This window comes from Rhyacophila brunnea, unplaced genomic scaffold (assembly GCF_057557595.1).
Source record: "Rhyacophila brunnea isolate RB1 unplaced genomic scaffold, BYU_Rbru_1.0 scaffold_24, whole genome shotgun sequence".
In the NCBI taxonomy this organism is placed as follows: Eukaryota; Metazoa; Arthropoda; class Insecta; order Trichoptera; family Rhyacophilidae; genus Rhyacophila; species Rhyacophila brunnea.
In genome coordinates, this window is record NW_028232904.1 from 23,349,725 (window position 1) to 23,372,038 (window position 22,314).

Genomic DNA, 22,314 nt, shown 5'->3' on the forward strand with positions numbered 1-22,314 from the left:
AGGTTGAAGTTCTCTTCTGGCATCCGCAGCAAGTGGCCGAGCCAGGTCCAACGTCGCCTTTTCACTTTCAGCGTGATGAGAGGCTGCTTGGTGCGTTCTCTTATCTCCTCGTTGCTCCTAAAGTCATACCACTACCGCACACCCAGTATTCGTCGCAAACATCTGTTTTCGAAGCTCAGTATACGGTAGCTCTGAGCCTTCGTAAGGTGCCATGATTCGCTACCGTAACGCAGCACCGTCAGAATGCAAGCGTCGAATAGGCGGCATTTGGTTTTGACCGAGTACAATCGTGAGTCCCAGACATTCCGCATCGAATTGAATGTTGCTCCAGCCATTCCCATTCGGATAGCGAGCTCTTTCTGCAAAATGCCATCTCCCGTGATGTGTACCCCCAAGTACTTGAGGCTGTCGATGCTCTCGATGTTTTGTCCGACGCTAATCAGAGGGAAATCTGGATCAGGACAGGTGCTATTACACAAGACATTGGTTTTCTTCCCGTTGATTTTCAAACCAACGCAAGAGGAGTTAATATGCAACCTGTCGATTGTCTCTTGAATGCCCTCGATTGAGTTGTCGAATAGGACAGCGTCATCGGCGTATTCTAGGTCGCATTGCTTCACCGTGGGGGTAACAGGTATGCCTCGGTCGGGTGGTATTGACTTCCGTAGTATGAAGTCAAAGAGAATGATGAAGAGAAACGGCGCAAGGACACAACCCTGTCTGACTCCGGTCGTGACCCCGAACCATTCCGTGACAGTGTCTCCAATTCTGACACAGCATTCGCTATTCTCGTGCAGGCTTTTGATTATGGCAATGGTCTTGGGAGGGATCCCGTATGCTCGGACGGTGCGGACTGTCGAAAGCCTTCTCATAATCCACAAAGCAGCAGGCCATCGGACTATTTAGCTCATGTCTCTGCTGGAGAAGACATTGAAGGTTGTGGATTTGGTCTGCACACGCTCGACCAGGTAGAAATCCGGCTTGGTTTTTCCTGAGGACGTGCATTATTGGGTCCCTTATTCTCATCAAGAGGATGTTTGCCAAAATCTTTCTCGGAACACTGAGTAGCGTAATGCCTCGGTAATTGTCGCAGCTTAGAGGGTCACCTTTTTTGTGAAGTGTGATGATTTCACCGTTCACCCAGTCTCTTGGACAGCGCTCTTCTTCCCACACCTTTGTCATCAAATGAAACATAGGGTGCAGGATTGCGCTCAGGCTGTACTTGAGGAAATCAGGATGAATCCCGTCTCCCCCCGGTGCCTTTCCGTTCTTGAGCCTTTTCACAGCCGATTTTATCTCGGTGTGCGTGGGCGGGCAATCGGAAATGTCGGTCGCTCGGGGAATGTCTAAAAGTAAAGCTTCCGCAGATATGTGAAAGGGATCCAAAGGGAGTGGGCGGTTCAGCACTCCGCAGAAATGATTCTTCCAAATCTACTTGACACATTCTGCGTCAAACTCTATTGCTCCACTGGGACCACGAATGGCTCCGGGAGTCAGTGGTCGCCTGCCGCAGACTTCACGGGTGATTCGAAAGAGTTTCCTGGTGTCATTTCTGCTTGCTGCCTCCTCTGCCGCTTCAATTTGCCGGTTCATAAAATTACGCTTGTCTAACCGCACGGATCGTTTGACTACCCTGTCTTGGGTTTGGTAGTTAGTCCGGCGATCCTCGGTTCGGTCGGGGTCTGTGTCTTCGTCTCTCAGGGCTTTCAGCCTGGTTCGTTTTCCAATTTCAGCCCACGTTTCGTCACACTGTAGCATAAGGTCAATTTGCTATTTTTTAATATTATACGATAGTATGGCTTAATTATGTTTGATAGTTTTATGTATATTGCGGACAAACACAGTAGGCAAACATCAATTGAGAGATTATTTGTAAACTGCTTCATTAATAGGTTTGATATCGACTATGTTGATTGTGAAGATAATTTATTTTCTTTTCCTTAACGCTGATATTGCTGAAGTTTTTAATATTATCTTAAATATGTAATTTATAATGTTCAATTTTGCAACTCAATTATTTTAGTTTTGATTCTATGACACAGAAGTTATATACTCGTATTAGATAATAATAATGAATTTTGTATCTTACCTTCAGGGACTGCCAAGGAAGTAAGAAGAAAATGAACACAGGCTGCTCCGGTTCCGTGTCCAATTAGCGTGACGTTTGTTGGATCTCCACCAAATACGGCGATATTTTCCTGTATCCAGTGAAGGGTCGCTATCTGGTCCATAAGGCCATAGTTTGCGGGGGACCGCGGGAAGTCGTCAGACCGTGGATTGAGAAACCCTGGAACAAAGAAACCATGATATTAATAACATATTTTGACAACCAATTAATAATATTCAACCGTTTTCCCATGTCATGATACATTATTAGCACTGCAGAGTATGCTATACATAATAATATGTAATAATGATAATGCAATGATTCCCAATCAGCCTTCCACGTCCACAATCCTAGGGCTTCATGAGCAGTGCCAGGGATTTAGAGCAGCATACTATTAGAGAAGGTGGTAATTTAGGGAAGGAATATGAATAATACCCACTGGTTGGGTCAAATGCTAGCCCTCATTCTTTCTTCCCAACTACCCTCGAATTCTTATTTTTTATTATCGTCAGACCAGGGTGAGCGGCAGTTACAGGTCATGAGTAGACCATGACTGCAATGTACATTGGGTTATTTCAAGACAGCCGTCGCGCGTTAGTTAGCTTTAAGACGACGAACGGGTGCGTGTTACTACACCGCGTTAACTACCGCGTGACTTAAAACATATCTGTTCGATCTTCGTTGCACTAAGTGTGTTACGGTTTGAAAGTGAAAGTCACGTCCATCAATAATACAACATATCATCATCCATTAACCTCATATATCATCCATCAAAGTGTATCGTCCGTTTATCAGTGGGTGAGTGCGTGAACACCGAATTCGTCGAAGCGCACGCCAGCTCTCTCAATATAAAGGTCAGTGTCTGGTATCCTATATAAACTCCTCCCTACATCCGTAAACCATCAATCCAGCATTACCTTCAAATTACAGTACACTGCTTAAATCGTTACCACCCACTTTTGTGTTTGAGCATGGTAACATTAATAATATGTGTTTAATATTTATGGATAGAAAAATATCATAACTTGACATAACATTTTTTACAGTATTCGTCGGAAAAATAAAAAAAAGTAGAAGGTAATGAAATTACATTCAATTTTAGGCTCCAAATAGTGAGGGGTGGCAATATCAGTATGCTTATGTGCGAGAAGAAATTAGGTATGTCATTGCTTATGAACGTCTCTTTTATAATCGATCACTACTCTGATCTCAATATGTGTCATCCGGGAAAAAACTTTCAATATTTCAAAAAACGTCCCAAGGGTTTAATCAACCAAAAAACGTTAAAAATCACTGATATAAGAGAACAACCGAGGTTTCTTAACATAATAGAGTGTGCTGTAAATTTTAAATTAAAATCGACAGAATGTAACTTGGAAAAATGACAATCGCTGGAAATTGTTTCAATTTAACGGTACACAAGAGCGAGTTAATGTTCAATAGCTTCGAGAGCAGATTGCAGAATTCAATATTTCGATCTTAAGGATAAGTTGTCAAAAAGGATGACTTAACTATAGACTATACTAACTATAGAGAGGAATTCTTAACCATAGACTTCTTTTACTATGAAAACGCCCCCTTCTGTATTACCATTTACCACTGACAGCTGCTGTCAAAATAAATTCGCGTGTCTATAAAACAGTCCATACACTCAAATTCACCATGTTCGATCCTAATAGGATCATTATAGGCCTCCACAGAGTAGAAGTTTGTATTAACAGATTTTGTTTTTTACGAGAAATGGATGTCAGCCACTTGCTCAACTTATTAGGTCCATACGCTGACTTACACACAAATGAGTCGTATAGTATCAAAAGTAGAACTGTCTCAAATATATCGAAATTTAACGAAGAATGCCAAATTATTCTTCTGACCATAATATACGACTAGCAATATAATATTCGAATCAAAATCATATCTGTGTGGTATAAAATTGTGATGGAAAATAGGGCTTGGTATCAGAATTAGAACTGTTCAATACTTTGGAAACAAAAGTAGAACTGTTGAATTTGAATTGAATTTCTAATTTCTAAATGTAGAAACATATTTCATGCTATTATAACACTAAAAAATCCAACAAAACGTTTTTCGTCATTTTCTTGAAATTATGAATAACGCACAGATCTACTTTTGATACTATACGACTCAAATTGGAAAACAATATGTGTACTTCCCAGACCCAGAATTTAAACCTGAGACCCACGGCGTCATATTTCAATGCTTAAGCCGCGTGGCCACCGTGGGATGGTGGGTGGGTGGAAATAGATAGTGTTATTTCGTTTGGCATGTACTTACAGAATATTATTTTACTTTTTATACGCCAGCCCGTAGAAATACAAGATGCCAGACAGAATGACACTTGACGGTAGTGTTAGCATGTTAAAAAAAATATCTTGCGGTGCCTGTGGAATCACGTATAATGACTGATAACGGAAATATAAGAGTATTATAATTAAATATTAATTATTTATGTATAGTTATTGCATTTATAAAGTGCAGTTGTCATATTTTTGTCATCGTTTAACAATTACAAAATAATTTACCTAAACTATAGGAAACAGAATTTTTAAATATGATATTATTTTCAATAGAAAAAACGAACGAGCCATAGACAACATGATCTTAACTAAAGAAAATGTTTCTGCATAGTGTTTTCTGCTAAGGAATTTTTAGTTATAACAAATGTTTATGCATTCCGCTCTTAAATTATACTGTTGGTTCGATGAAAAAATTCGGTTCGTATTATAACACCTGTGATGTCAGCTTGTTAAGGCTTTACTTCAGCTGAGGCATGGTCTAAAAAGATCTTGACTAGGCGATGCGCGAATTGTGCAAATGACGCGAGCCGAACGAAATACAATTTGTCATAAAAATTCAACATGCGTCCTTTTAATGTATTATTATATTCGTAATAATAATAGTATATTCATTGACACGATTTCTTTTTCAAGTACATGTGGAACGTTTTTTAGTCATCTTTACACGATTTAAGAATATATTCCTCCAACACCATCACAAAACAAATTGACGTGATCACACGTCGACTATCAGTCTCCGATTGGCGACGACTGCAAAATTTCGTTCCACATACTGTTGAAAATTATTTGCCGTTTCACTTATGTAGGCTCTTAAGGCTTTCGTACAAAATGGATTGATCCATCAGGGATAGAATTATTGATGACAATATTTGTTTCGAACTACAAACTAATTTTCAAAATTATCTCGTCTTAGCTACTTAACTATAGACCAACTTTTGAATGAAAGCTTCACTTTGCTGTCTCCAAACTTGTTGATCCTTAGTATTTCGTTGTTACGTATAATTCAAACCTATATTTTTCGTTTCAGTTTTCACTCCGATTCAAGTAAAAATAATTACAAGATAAAAATAACTTTTTATATACAACGTTTTTAAATTTTCTGTTGAATCATATAAACTTGATTTGACTACCTTAAAGGATCAAAAAAAATGTATTTGATATAAATAATACTGAAATGTCATTTTGACACTTATATTGATTTCCATAGTAATGCACGTATGTATTACTAATTTAGTTGTTAGGACCACCCTCTTAGCAACCAATAATAGTGGATTGGGTTACGGATTTCTTTCAAAATAACTTTTCATACAAAATAGAATTAACTGAAAATGAATTCAATTCTACTTAAAAATGGCTAAAAGTATTAAAAAAATGCATTGGCATCGTGTTCTGATAACTAAAAGTTTTAAATGTCTAGCTAGTCGGGAAGTTAGTTAAAAATTGATTGCAAGATTTGTACCGGACAAACAACCACCGGAATAATAAGAGTACGACCTAATAAAAACGTTGTAATATAACATCGTTCAGAAGCGGAGAGTGGAGATAGACTGTTAATATCCCCCATAAATAGTGCACATTAATCTTTGTTAGTCATACATATTTGTTTTTATTGTACTAAGAATACAATTTACAGATGGTAATACTAATAATAATCTAATAATATAATATTAATACGAGAAAGCCCGTTGGATAAAACCACGGATAGTGTCCATATAACATAAATAATGGAGTCTGTATTATCAATGATGAGATATTAATATGGTCAGTGATGATTTTCCCATTTTCACTTTAAGATCTTTGTACTCCGTATTATCCTGAACATAACGTTTAGTTTTACGTCCCGTTAAATCCCTTGCCTGACAAGAGAATGGTACAAATGACAGAAACCATAAATAAAATAAAAAACACTAGTATTTCAAGTCAGTCAACATTTTTGCCATGTCACACATTACCAAAGCTTAAATTAATCCGCCCAAAACGCATCAAATTTACTCAAATTTAAAAGGAATGATGACTTTTTATTATTTAATTTTCACTTAGAGGAAAATCCGACGCAATATCACGCGCGGATGGCCGCGACGTGGTTCCGGGGGATGTTTTTTTTTTATTTATTTGAGAGGGTAACTGTCAACTAACAGGGATATGCAACATTTATTATTCTAGGATAAACATAGAAGGCACATTAGAGAAACATTGGCAAGGGAATTTGTTTCTGATGTGTTCCAAATTATGTATATTTCATTCCTTACGAATGCTAGATCCTTTACGGCCCACATGCTCAGCGTACGTCAAAATGGAGCTTTTATGCTATTTTAAAGCATGATCCTGGACATTCCTTAAACGTTGTAGATAATCTATTTATATATTTTTGAAGCCTTATTATCTTTTATATTTATTTTAAACATTTGATGACTGCATAAAGTATTTTTATTACATAAAATAGTATTCTTTTAAACCTCTCGCTCTAATGTTTTAGAATATAGTCATATTTCGGTGTATTCATGTGCGGTGGTGTTAATTTTTTTTAGTTTGATTAATTTTTAAACGCATTTACAAAACCATAAGTATAATTAATGTTAACATTATATTATAGTGACATATTTACGATAAAAATATAAATTTTATAATATAATCTTTGTGACCCCAAATTTGACAAGAATTAGGCATTTTATTATCCAAAAAATTGGCAAAATTTATACATTTAAAGATAATTTTAAAGATACTGATTATAAGCTATGTTTTTGACCATTTAAATGTGATAAATATTTTTATTTTGCTTTATAATAATTATTGACCTAAGAATAAGGTAGTATTTTTTTTGACATACGCCATTTCTATTGGCATTTCCCAGTGGCTTAGATACAACATACGGCCGTAGCCGTAAATTGACAAACGATACATTAAATAGGGAGTAAGATCATGGTAATGCGCGTGTTTGAACATTTACCATTTAAAAAAAATATTTTCTTTTTCGGTTAGGTACATGTTCAAACACGCGCGTTTCATAATAATTGTGAAGAGGCTCTTCATATAACGAAAAAAAATCAAAAATTCAGTCGTCCAGTTGTTAATGAGTAGTAAATAAACTTTATGTAAGAGAGGCAAGAGAACTAAACAGTTCCAGGAAAAAATAACCAATTCTGGTTATGAATATTTTTTTGTTCGGTGTTAATTGAAAAATATTATCGGTTTACCGTATTTATTATAAGGTTTAAAATTTTGACGTTAGCTAAACCCAGTCTATCAATTTTAATGGAAGCTATATTTAAATTTACATTATATAATATTCATATATTATTTAGACTACGTATATACATATACGAAAATCCTAAACGTCTTTGAACATCAATTTGTATTTGAATTAAAACCAGACAAATATCACAAATGTATGTTATTATATTTTTCAGTTCTAAAAAAGCTTTTCAATTAATTTGTTATGCCAATTTTTATAAGTACGTAATATACTTTTATATGACTGAATATCGAAGAAAAATCAAACAATTCTTATCGAATATCTTTGTCAAAATTATTACAAGAAATATTTCATATTTTACGATGATGTAATAAAACATAAAGGTTGTTTAATTCTCAGTGTTGTCATTTTCTGCGAATTCTTTACAGCTAGAAACGCGGGTTATCCAAATAAGGCGGTGATTGGATTTGTATTCAACCCTCAACCCCTAAAGATGTGCCCTGTCATGTGGCCTAGCCCGTTTTGAGTGGAAAAAATTGTCTAGACGGGACCGCCTCATTGGTTCTCACTTGTATTTTATTTTCACAAAGCAATACATTCTGTGATATATACCAATATTACACGCTATCGTCCAATCTTATCTTTCATTGAATGACGAATCAAAACGGTTTCTATCTTTTGATATTATACGTTAGTTATATGTTTTTAGAAGTACCTATTAGAAAAGATCTTTATTTAGCCACGTATTTTTTTCGACTAATATGAAATATAAATGAGAACTCTGCCATTCTGGAAAATGTTGACCTGTTTGTCCCTGATAACTATCTTAGAAATAGGGAGCATCAGTTGTTTATTCTCACAAGGTGCAGAACCAACCTGCCACTGGTAATGCCAATTGGAAGGGCGATAACCATGTTCCACCAAATTGTTACGGGTGTTGATATATTCCACTTGCGTGAGGGTGAGTTTAGGTGGACGCTATTTTATAAATTCTTAAAATAGGTTCTCTTTAGCAAACTTGGTGTACTTCTTTGAACTACTATATATGTATAATTGTATTTTCACTGCTTTTGTGTTTATATTATGTTCTCTTTTTATATTTTAATTTTTATCGTTTTTATTACTTTTCTTCTTTATAATAATGTTTCATGTCATGGTGTGAACGTCTTTAACTTGTAATTTGTAATGTCCACAATATATTAAAAAATAAATTGAAATTGAAATTGAAATTTAAATTGAATGTTTGATGGCAAAATAAGTACCGATTGTATATCTTGTTAATTAATATTACAATCAGGGAAGTGGTGACGAATCAAATAATTAAAGTAACCAGGTGGATATTTACCTAGTTCTTTTAAAAATATACTAATATATTAGTAAATTAATTAGGACTGTTAATTTTAAAATGTTGTTGGTACACTTTGCTGCCCTACTACGTGATAGCATGTTACCTGCAGTTCTCAGGTAAATGAGTGACGACAATATCTAATCATCGCCCCTTCCTGATTTTTCTTTTACCTTAAGCTCTTGCTATCTGAGGTGTTTCGTGATTTTATCAGAATTTTTATACGCCAACTATTTTTTGAGCGTGTCCGATTATAGATGGAGGTTTGTTTTGACATTTTTTGTTGTTTGTACGTGAAATGAATGATATCCACTTGCTAAACCTATTGGGCACATACTCTGACTCCAAACACAAATTAAAATACATTACGTGTATTTATCAGACCCAGGATTCGAACCTAGGACTTACGACACTATAAACCGAGGCGAAAGTGACTCGGCCATTGTATAAAATATAAAATACAACTAAATCTTAAATGTAATTATTATCTATTTAAATTGTAGATAAATCCTAGTTAAAAGACCACCAAAAGCCGACTTTGGCCCTATCCATGAATAAGAATCAGGTAGTGGATGTCACTATGTACCTACGTAATTTAAATTTAATATTCCTCATACCAATTATAATATTATACGGTAGGATTAATTTTTATAAGTAGATGTTATCTTAGATAAGCAATGTAAAAAAAGGTGATGTCGATCTACTTTTCGAGATAATCTAACTTAAACATTGCATTAGGAGTATTTTTACAAAACAATTCTCCTGCAGATAATACTACATATTATTGTTCTTAAGTTAGTATTAAGAAATGGGTTTTATTATTGAGCATATAAAATTTTGAAAACACTTCTGAGAAAATATTTATAACTAATAGAAGAAAAAATTAAAGAAAGCAAGACACCCCGCAGGATCGAGCCTGCATCTCTTGGGTTTCGCGCCCATGCAGATATACTACATTGCTAACGGCACCATACTTAATTGCAACAAATTTTAACTAGTGGCTCTTAAAACTCTCTAATGCGCTTCCGAAATTGAATTACTATTGGCGATCGGCTTTTGTATTTTAAATCAAAGTAAGTATTACTTTAATTACTAACCGACGTCACGGATCACTCCAAGATTTTTTGTTTAACTATTTTTTATAATTTTTAATTAACTATTTTTTGTATTCAACGAATAATTCACAAGATTTAAGAATGTAACATTCTAATTATAGAAAATTTTATGGTGAGAAACGCCAAAAATAAATTGTGATAAGTACATACTATTTTAAATATTTATTATTCTACCTAAGGTTTTTTAAATTTCAGTTGTACCTACGTAGATATTTGGGTATATTTTAAAGGTTCCATGACAAAACAGAACATGACGAAACAGAACAGTGACAAAACAGAACAATGATAAATATAACTATGACTTTTCATGAAAAATATAAATTTTATATTGAAATTGTCCTATCTCTATTTTGTTGGTAGATTAGCAATTAAATTTAGCACAGATTTTCAATACGCCATGATAAATCAAATTATATACCTAATTTCTGCATTCCTAATTGCTAGAAAGCCACAAATAAATGGGACTTAACTCGGTGTTGCCGGCAAACTTAAGATATCTCATCTTAATCAATATAATATGTTCAAAATGATTGGGTGACTAGCTACAACGAAATAATGACCTAAGCTAAATAGATTCCACAAAAATTTATGTTACATTTTCCCCCTGGCTGTTTTGTTTCATCATGTTCTGTTTTGTCACTTTCTGTTTTGTCATGTTCTGTTTTGTCCGGTTACCATTTTAGAAGCTACGTAATTTATTGATGCGACCCAATAGTAAGAATAAGTAACACGCCAAATTGTATTGAGTTGGGTACCTCGGCGTGATACGGCCTATACTCAAGTGTCAAATGTTTTTATGTTGATTTATGATAAGCGAATCTATTGTTTTGATAATGAGAGGCGGTTAATCGTTTTTTCGGATAAATGCTATGACAGCTAAATTGGATATATTTTATTGGCACGACAACTAAACACGGTGAAATTAAATATATTATAGTTGGCAGTGATTTTTCTTTTTCTTTCCATCTGTCACTGACATAAACATAATATTATATGGTATATGACCAAAACTCAAAGAAATGATTTAGTAGATATTATTATATAAGTCACCTACTGAAGGAATTGTGACGTATTTTTTGGAAACTTTATGATCTGTGCAAAACTGGTATTTAGTGTGAAGAGCTTTCATTTCTCCATAAAAATTGAAATAAAATAATTACAAGATAAAAAGATTGGCAATTGTCAACAAATCATTTTTTTGCTATTTTGCAACAAACAAACAAACAAACAAATATAGAATACGGAAATGTCATTTTAATTTCCATAGTAACGTACGTATATATTAATAATTTAGTTGCTAGGATCACTTAGCAACCAATAATAGTGAGTAGTAAATATTACTTTTAACGAATTTTTTCCGAAACATACAAAATAGAATTAGCTGAAAATGAATTCAATTCTGCTTAAAGATGGCCAAAAGTATTAAAAGAATGCATTGTCATCGTGTTCTGATGTATTCTTAAGTTTCAAATGTCTAGCTAGTCGGAAAGTTAGTTAAAAATCTGTAGCGGACAAACGAGAATTCTTCTTTCTTCTTCTTTCGACCATGTCCGATCCTAATAGGATAATATAGGAGGTTTGAACAAACATACGAGCTAATAAAAACGTGGTTAAATAGACAATCTTTTACAAACACTTCATATGTATTATTATTACGTATATTATTTAAAACTTGAAATGTATATACACATATCATGATAATTCTAACGAATATAGTTACGTCAGCAGGTATGTATAGTATATAGTGTCAGTTTGTATTTAATTTTTTTTTTAAATTAAAGTAGGTTTTAAACAGTGATTGCCAACTAATGAGTGTTTGTCACTATAATAGGCAGGTGCAGAATTAAACAGTTTGAGGATTCGTTTTCCGAGGATACGTCATTTCGGTGTCGGCTTAGTAGGTATCTTAAATATTACATAACTTACGAGAGTTGCGCAACGTGGCATAGAAAGGTGCATGTTGGATATAACGCCTAAGGACCGCAGAAGAAACCAATGGAGAAGGAAGCAAACAAGAGTGTGAGATGTGATAGAGGTCACCAAATTGATGAAATGCCGGTGGGCGGGAATATCGCACGGCGAACGAACAACCGCTGGACGAATACAGTCATTCAGTGGTACTCGAAGGGCACTAAGCGACCACAGGGGTTTGGTGGAAGTACGTAGCAGAGAAAAGCAAGGAACCGAGAAGAGTGAAGGGAGATGGGGGAGGCCTTTATCCAAAAGTGCATAACTTACTTGTACTTAACTACGTTACTTAGCGTGTGAAACATGGACTCTAAGTAGAGAGATCCAGAAACTTAGAGTAGCACAACGCGGTATGGAGAGGTGCATGCTGGGCATAACGCAAAAGGAAAAAAAGAGGAATGAGTGGATAAGGAAGCAGACAAGGGTTTGCGATGTGATAGAGTTTATTAAAAGCCTTAAATGGAGATGGGCTGGACACATAGCTCGAAAAGGAGACAATCGTTGGACAAATCTATTCATCCAGTGGTATCCAAGAAGAACAAAACGTCAACAGGGTAGACCTAGAGGCCGCTGGATCTATGAAATGATAAAGTTCTGCGGAAGTACGTGCAACACAATGCACAGGACCGATAGAAGTGGAAGCAGCATGAACAGGACTTCATCCAGCAGTGGATAGATTCAGGATGATGATGATGATGACATAACTTATGTATACAGTTATAATATGTTACAGAAAAAGTCATCAAATTAATATAAAAAATTGGTATAGTTCGGTTATGAGGAATACAGCGGAAAACACATTTTGAAAATACCCGATATACTGGATTATTTGTTAGTTTGGGTTAGTTTAGGTTGGGTTAGGGTTGGTTAGGTTAGGTTTGTTAGATTAATCTCATAAAAAATCCAGTATATCGGGTATTTTTCAAATGTGTTTTCCGCTGTATTCCTCATAACCAAACTGTACCAAAAAAGCTTATTATAATTTCGTCGTAACATAAAACATCGATTAGAGAAAGTACTTCAGTATCAGCAATCTACTGAACAAAAACTTCACTGCCAAATACGTTCGTCGGACAAATTACTACACAAAAAAAACTTCGCCCGGAATGAAAAAGTGCAGCCGTCGACGAAAATTATTGGCCCATTAAAAATTACGCCAGAGTCGACGCGGGCAAGTGCTCGGCGCGGGGAGGCGAGGCTGAGAAATCGCTTTCCTTGGCCCCTTCGGCGGGGAAAACCCGAAATAAATTTCGCGCCGATGATGGAATCGGTACTTTTTTTACGCTGCGCGGGGATTCCTCGTTTGTCTCTGTCACATTAGTGAGTGAGTGTTCGGGGGGCGTGTTTGCTCGACGCCCTGTTTTTTCGCGCGCGACAAAAGTGGTGAAAATTACTCACAGATAAATAGAATTAAAACGTACATAACTGTGGGAAATATTTTTTATTTTTAAAATATTACTTTCAAACTGTGATAGTAACAAAACTTCGTTTTAATAAACTATTCAACGGATAATTAATTAACGAGATTTGAGAATGTAACATTCTTTATATTGAACATACATTCGTCACTGGCAGAAGACACTAATTCGAAAAAATTACATATTGAGTTAGTTATACCAAAATGTTCCTTATTTCAAACTTTACCGTCTGGAAACCTTCTTAATAAATAAACAGTATTTTTTTAAAGTCATCATTTTTACGATTACTTAATAAACTCACATGATAGACCATTTCAAACATTTTAACAACTTCAAAGTCAAATTACTCAAAACTAGTATTCTCCAGTTAGTGTGTTCTGCCAGAACAGAGACGATATTATCTAATTTGAAAACATCTCAGATATTATACATAAAAGAAATAGAAAAAATCTTCTCTAAAAAATACGATGCCCGACGGGGCCTGATTTTAAACCTGTAACCAATGAATGGATTCGCGCTAATATGATTTACCAATAATTATTACTGAGCTATGAGTATCTTATCTAATGAGGTGTTTTTCAATTAAGTATGTATGTTCGATATAAATAATGTTATAGTAAGTACACACGCACGTTCTTGCTCGATGGTTTTACGCTAATTCCAACGTATCTCAACGTGTGTACAATCTGGCTCGATGGTTTTTTGTTCGACATCTAACAAATTGCGCTATCCCAAAAAGATTGACGATCTATAAATCTTGCGCGATGTAATTTGAGTGAAGGAGTGAGGACGCACCGGCAAGGCTAGTGTGGCCTCGCTCTCACTCGTGGTCGAAGTCGTGGCGGTGCGACAGTGACCTTACAGCATCTTGTGTCGAGTTGCTTGACTATGTTGACACAACGACGAGCATGCTTCCAAGTCAACATGCTCGATCAAACAAGATCGTGCGTGGGTATTAGGCTGAACATTCTCAAAATTTGTGAATTATTCGTTGAATAAAAGAAATATATAGTAATTGAATTATTAGCAAGTGAAAGTACATTATAACTAAAATTTTGAGTAATTAAAGCATCTGTTAGTAATTAGCGCAATTATTTGATTTAAAACACAAAAACCGTGAACCAAAATTAACGCAGTTTGATAAGCGTTTCATATAAAAACTACTAAGTAATTATATTTGTCATAATTAGATAGAGTGCCCGTAGTTTATTTGGTAAAGAATACCATTCTCTTTTATTTTGTTAACTGTCAATTCATGGTGGAACTGCATTTTATTGTTGTTTTAATTTAATAAAACACAATTTTTTTATAGTACTTATTCCACTTATAATCAATAGATTAGGACCGGTTTCGTCCGCCTCAGAGGGACATTTTCAGTTAAAAACTTCAAAATTCAACTAAAAATGTCCCTCTTAGGCGGACGAAACCGGTCTTAATCTATTGATTAAAAGTGGAATAAATACTACAAAAATTTTCCTTTTATTAAATTAAAACAACAAAAAATATCATTCTCTTCACATAGTTTTATAATGTGTTTTTTAGCTTTGTTTTTTTATTAAATTTATAATTTCATTAAATTCATATTCTTCGTGCTTTTCTCTTCCATAACACTTTTTATTAAATTATGGCAATCGGAAAACTCAGTCAAAGCTCACTTTAGAGCGTGGAGACTCCAGTCTTGGGTATCTATCTGTCTCTGATACAATACTAGCTGAAAAAAAAACTACTGATACTTTAGACCAAACGTAGGGCCTCGTGATACGTTTAATTGAGATTGAGCGTGCTGCTGGGTGAGTTAGTTTGGAGGGGTCAATGTTTGCACTATTTATTTAAGATCTCCACAGCCTACCTCAATCCCTCGCCACTAACATGAGGTGCCTTCAAATTCTGTGTTATTATGTTGTATTATATTATTTAATCGGTCCTAATTAAAATGTCTCTCATTTAATTCGCACTTTTATATTTAATTATCATCATCATCATCAGGGGCGCAACAACCCGGTGTGGGTCCTGGCTTTCTCCAACAGCTCCTTCCACTTATCCTATCAATTTTGTACCCCCAGAATATGGCAGTCACTGGCAGCTCCATCCAACCAGCGAATATTTGGCCTCCCTCTTCTACGTCCTATTGGATTGCTGGACATCACTCTCTTTGCCGGTCCATTGTCATGCATACGGTGCACATGACCTAGCCATCGCAGTCTTTCAATATTAATTGATTGAACTGCGCTGCAATCTTCGTACAGCCCGTAGAGCTCAGCATTATAAATCTTCTCCTCCAATTGGTGCAGTCCCTGATCGGTCCATATATACGGCAGAGAATTTTTCTTTCAAAGATGTTCAGGGCTCGTTTATTTCGGAAAGTTAATGTCCAGGTTTCCAATGCGTAGGTGAGCACTGGCTTTACAAGTGTCTTGTAAAGAACGTTTTTAGTTCGACGAGATAGTATGCGGGACTTAAAATGTCTTAACAGGCCAAAGTAGCATTTATTCGCAGACATGATTCTCTTGTTGATTTCTTATGTAATTTTATGATTATGTCGAGTTATTAAGTTGAGTATTTAATTACATGTGAGTAACTTAACGACAAGAAAATGCTATTTGCAATAAAATACAACTATATTAGGTGTACCGTGTACATAATAATATATTGGCTACAGAGGGACTATAAAAATATCTTCTTTATAAGATATACTTATGGTTTCACAGTATATAAACTAAGATTATATATACATGTAATAGCATGCATGTCTTTTTGTCCTAAAGGCATTTCCTTTTCTCAGATCTTTTAAATGAAAAACGTCTTGTGGGGTAAAAGAGAAAAAGGTCTTTTCTAAGATGTTTGCCGACAGCTTTTCCACACGTATTGTATTAAGCTTTCTGCAGTGACATTTTTTCCGAAAAAGTGTTTTGTTTTATTATTATGAAAAACAAATGCACTTTTTAAATAAATAAACTCTGTTAGTTATTCATAATAGTTTACTGACGATACAAGTGTTTTAATATCGTTAATATGATTCCACTTTAATAAAGATATTAAAGGTCATTATTATATTCATTTTATTGTGTTTACTGACAAATTCATGGTGAAACTGCATTGTATTATTTGATTAATTATTTGTTTAATTAAATTATTAATATCTAATTGCTGTAATTGTATTTTAATGGTTATTGATTATTATGGACGTTCGTTGCAATGTATTTGTAGGTATTGTATAGCTTTTATGATTTGTTTGATAAATGCCTCTTTTAAGTTTATTATTTAGTTGATATAATAAAGTGAAATGAGTACTTTAAAATTGTGTTTTATTTAATTAAACAAATTATTAATCAAATAAGTCATTATTATACCTACTACTAATAAAAAATAAACAGTTTTAAAAACACAATATTCACAACTAATTGAAACGTTATTGTTTATATATTTACGACATTTTATGGCTAATTTTATACCTTTTGAATCAATCCATTACGTTAAATGATTGCAATACCGAATGAAAATATCAATACCGTTATCTTTGTATTTCCAATTATTGAATACCGGTTTTCGTAAAAAATATAAAAAAATAAAAACCGATAAAAATAAACCTCAAATCTTCTAAAGCCCGCGAGCGAGTGGCGAAAATATTTGGATAAAATTAAAATTGGGAAAGTTGGTTCATACCTATACTGTTACTGTATTTCTCAAAACTGTACGTGTCCTTACTGGTCACCAAGGTCGAAAGACAACGAAAATAAAGCAGACACGCATAACCCGACAAAAAAAATACAGTACTGTTAAACTTTTTATATTAATTTTATTAATACATTTGAATACGTGTATTAATTAAGGCACTAAGTATCAAAAAAATAAAAAACGACATTTTTATAGAAAAATGTTCTACATACCAACGCCAATATTGTCAACTATGGTCTAAGTGCCGCAAGCAAGTCAAAAAAATACAGCAAAATATTTAAATCTGGCGACGTTGTAAGTCCGTTGGCGTGCTTTATTTATAATGGTGTAAGTACCACTGCAGTGGTCAATGGCATTCAATATAAAATGGCTGTCAACGGTGTATTGACACTCGCGAGTTCTTAATTCCTAAAATTATGGAAGCTGCAGACATTGCTTCACATTGTGAAAACACATTTTTCAAAAGGTCTGCTTCATGAAATTTTACTGCAATGACTCAGTATTTTGTAACCACAGGCAATACTATTTTTTGGTACTTAGAGCCTTATTTAATACACGTATTCATTTTATATTCACTTTCAATACCGAATATATCGGTATTATTTGATTTTTAAAACATGTATGTAATATGGGATACCGGTTTTGATATTGCATTCCCTAATTACGTTGCCATGTATGTAAATCCGGATATTTTAACTATTTTATCAATCCAACTGAATTACTGGATTTTTCAAATATTCTATTGGAATAATACATAATGCATACCTAATAAAAAAGTGACAAAAAACAATAAAAAAATAAGATTCTTATACGTAGGCAAAAGTTAATCGTTAAAAAATTATCCATTATTTTTAAAAATTAAATGACATCGAATGTATTTTACAACGTTTTTCTTAGTTTGTGTTCTTATTTGTCTGGTGGTTGTTTGTCCAGTACAAATCTTGCAATCGATTTTTAAGTAACTTTCCGACTAGCTAGACATTTGAAACTTTTAGAATATTTTATAACACGATGCCAATGCATTTTTTAAATACTTTTAGCCATCTTTAAGTAGAATTGATTTCATTTTCAGTTAATAATGTTTTGTATGAAGAGTTATTTCGGAAAAAATCTGTAAAAAGTAAACCTATTATTGGTTGCTAAGTGGGTCCTAGCAACTGAATTATTAATAAAAATATATACGTGCGTTACTATGGAAATCAATATGACATTTCAGTATTATTTCTATCAAGTACAATTTTGTTTGATCGTTTAAGCTAGTCAAGTAGAGTTTATATGATTCAACAGAAAAATTAAAAACGTTGTATATAAAAAGTTCTTTTTATCTTGTAATTATTTTTAATCGTCATATTAAATTTCGAGTTTTTGCTTACGACCTGTATATTAGACAACAATAATAAATATTAGCGTTCTTTTTATAATCCTTTTCAATTACGGTTGACTTAAAATAAAGCTTAGAGATTCATAGTTCTTCACCACAACTCAACAACTCTTCACGCTTCAGCAGTATGTCTGTAAAGTATTTTGATCTGAATTATCCATGTAAACCATAGCAAAAAAAATACCAGTAAATACATAATAATATGTAGGCACTCATATATTATTATTATTAGGAAACAAAATTTAAATATAACAAAATTAGTAATATAACGGATCACAATAGAACCAGTAAAGCATAAATCAACTAAATAGCTTCCGGTTTTCCTGGCGTATGGCTGGAACTTCTCCAGAGAAGGAATACATGTTCCATGACTCCACGATGTGCACCGTGGTCTCTACTCACTACACTCGTAAAGCGGAGACTGTTTCAAGTCCCACATATGCATTATATAAACACACCTGCAATGCTCACACCGGAATTGGTTCAGACACACGCCATATTTACCTGGAAGGCTAAAGCCAGGAAGCTCATCCAGTGGATCCACAATTATTATTATTTTGTTTATCTACTTCGTTTTGAAAAACGTAATTGATGCTTATATTATTATGAATTCCTTAAAATTCATTGACGATCATAAATTGAGACTGTTGTTGTGAAAACTGGTTATATACGATGCATACTGGCTAAAAACCAGAATAAGGAAAAAAATCAGGTTACAGAATAGATATTAAAGCTAACATGCTCAATTATTAAAAGCTTCAAGAATACTCATTTCTAGATGGTTTCCAAATACAAGTTAAAAGCGGCATTAGCAGCAGCAGAGTTAGCTGTAATATATTTCAAATAATTTATAATCTTATTTTGTATTTGAAAATTAGTAAGACTGCTCAACTACGAAATGCAGACCCAGGGAACTCAGAAATAATGAAAACTGAAATACCTAACGGGTAAAGAGTAGCAGGTAATCGATCTCGACTAAGGAAAAAGCCGGGATAAACTTAAACACGTGTCAAGAATACATCGTACGTCGTACGTCGAATACTGACAACTGCTGTTGGTTTATGCATTGGCGCTCATTTTATATTGGCGTATTACACACAATATAACTCGTGCATAATGCGTGTTTTATTTTCGTAGGACACTCACACATTCAAAACCCTGCATCAAAATGTAGCATATTGAATATAACAGAATCGGCTAATATGCTCCAAAAATACATGTATTTGTGTCGCTAGATTTCAAAATCAGCCAAGTCCATAAAAGATAAATATGAGAAAAACAGCTTTTTGTTTTCTTAAATACACAGTCACAAGGGTGAAAGTTTATATAATTTCGAGTTTAGAATATTTCAAATCAATAAATTCCACATTTTGATAATGCAGAAATGTTAGAAAGCAGTAGTTCTTCAGCAATTCACAAAAAAGTCAATAATACCTAAAAGTGGAATTTTGAAATGTAGCGACACATTTTGACCCAGCCTTGATCTGTCTAAATGAATCACGCTATAATCGCCATTTTCTTTAATAAACACCGTTATCCGCAATCATTTATTGATTATTGAGATCCCTTTTTCCCAACCTTCTGATAAATACACGTCATTGACTAAAGCTGCTCACTAATGTTGCTAATTGTCGGTGACAAAAACATGCCAGACAGGGTACGAAAATAGACTATATGGCATGAAAATATGCTAGATTTTGTGAAAATAAAATTGCAAGTAAATTGACTTATTCTACCAAGAATGAAGTCAATATCTTTCCTTTCGCGTATCGAAAAGAAGTGAAAATTTTAAAAAAAATGTCTATATGTCATTGTGTAAAAACCACATAATATTTTATATATTAACAGAAATATATTTTAAAATTGACAACAAATAATACATATATGAAGCACCTAGTTTCAAAAACCCCTAAAACGATTTTTGAAAATTTTTGAGTTAGATAATATGTAGTTAGATGGCTATTTTTGTGTCCTGTATGATGGCCAACGATTGAACTTTAAAAAACGCCGAAACTCGTCAATACGTATCAATCAAAAATTAGGGTGAATTTCAAAACCCGCTAAAAGTGTTGGGTGTGCTTTTCAAATACCGCTAAAATGGAAAGCCAAAATACACTTGAGAATGTAACGAATTAAAAAATAAATGCATAAAGTTCACAGATTTAATAGATATGATTTTTTCTCATTTTTCTCAAAACTACCTAAAATCGTTTTTCTCATTTTTCTCAGAACTACCTAAAATCGTTTTAGGGGCTTTTGAAACTAGGCGCTTCATATTGTGTCAACGGCGATCAAGATTCGTTTCATGTCATTTCGATAGTCATCAAACTAATGTCACCTACCTAAGCACACATTAAATTATATGATATCATTCTACAATAAGACCACGAACGATCCTATTGTTTTACTGTGTTAAATTATGTTGTTTTTTCACGCTAATAGGTACCAACCTACCTGCATTAAATAGATATCTGATGTCATAAATATGATGCGAATGAAAATAAATAAACTAAATATCTAGCGTATTATCAGCACATTTAATGCTGTTAGAGGTATAAAAAATGTAAGTAAAAACGCCACAAGCTAGATGCCTATCAAAAATGCTAAATTGGCAACGCTGCTCCTCACAAATTCTTTATCAGCGTGTCTTGAGTTGATTAATCTGGAGTCCCATTAACTTTGCAGCTTCTTCCAATTCGATTAATTTATTATTAACTATGTAAATATTAACAAAACATTGTAATAAGGAAGTCAGTACAAAGATTCCTTCAGTGTATTTTAATTTTACAACAATATTTTCTTAGTGAGAATTCATATTTTAAATAAAATCTCTCTCGTATTTGCATTAAAAAAACCTTTCTTCTCTATGCAAAGTATTTCTGTCCCGGATGTCTCATTAGTAAAAATGGTCTCTTCATAAAAAACCCTTTGATAGCTTTCTACCTCAATTACACCGATAAAATGAACCTTGATTTTTCTTTTGGAGGAAAGTTGTATTCCTGTCGCAATTATTATCATTTCCTCCCAAGGGCATTATTACTGTATTTTTTTCTTAAGCGAACAATAAAATTGGTCTAAGGTAGTACATATGAAAATTTTTGAGGAAGTTTACGATTCTGAACAAAGTGTTAAAACTGTTCATGTATACCCAATGTTTTTTATTGTTCATTTTTATGCATGCACTCTTTTAACTACCCAGCTTGCGATTCTTAATAACTGTATTTGTTTTATTTATTGATTTTTTTTTTCATTTTTAGTAGTGTAGATACACAGATATACCTGCCATTAAATTTTTATTTATTTTGAAAATAAATAAATAAATAAAATAATGATGGATTTCAAAATTTCTTACGAGTATTTTCCGTCGCAAAAAATATATATTTACATACAAAGATTATTCAATTCAAAATTTATTTAAAGTTATACTTAGGTACTTCACAATAATTATGTATCAACTCCAATTTTCAAAAAATTGGATATTTTGTTACAGTGGCTAGATAAAACAGATTTCTATATTGTGTGTTAATATCACAATCGTAGCTCTATGATTTTCCGCATAAATGGCAATACTAGTATTGGTAAGACATCGAAGTGAATTTGAATCATGTCCATTTTGACAGTTTCTTTAATTTTATAATATTATTACGCCTGAATATACTTTGTTTCGACTATTTATTTTAATTATTGATCCATGTACTATCAAAGTATGGTACGCAGGGCTGCCACATTGGATCGGTATGTTTACTCACGAACAATTGTATTTAGCGGCACAAGAGTGGGGTGTAGTAAAAATC

General features: G+C 33.7%; 1 protein-coding gene across 1 annotated transcript in view; it reads right to left on the reverse strand.

Annotated features, from left to right (window-relative positions):
- LOC147069230 (neuroligin-1-like) overlaps window positions 1-22,314 on the reverse strand; it is a 253,110-nt gene that overhangs the window by 163,476 nt on the left and 67,320 nt on the right. Inside the window, exon 3 of the mRNA XM_085951636.1 lies at window positions 2,090-2,287. Coding sequence (XP_085807762.1) covers window positions 2,090-2,287 — 198 coding nt within the window. The remainder of the gene's footprint in view (window positions 1-2,089; window positions 2,288-22,314) is intronic.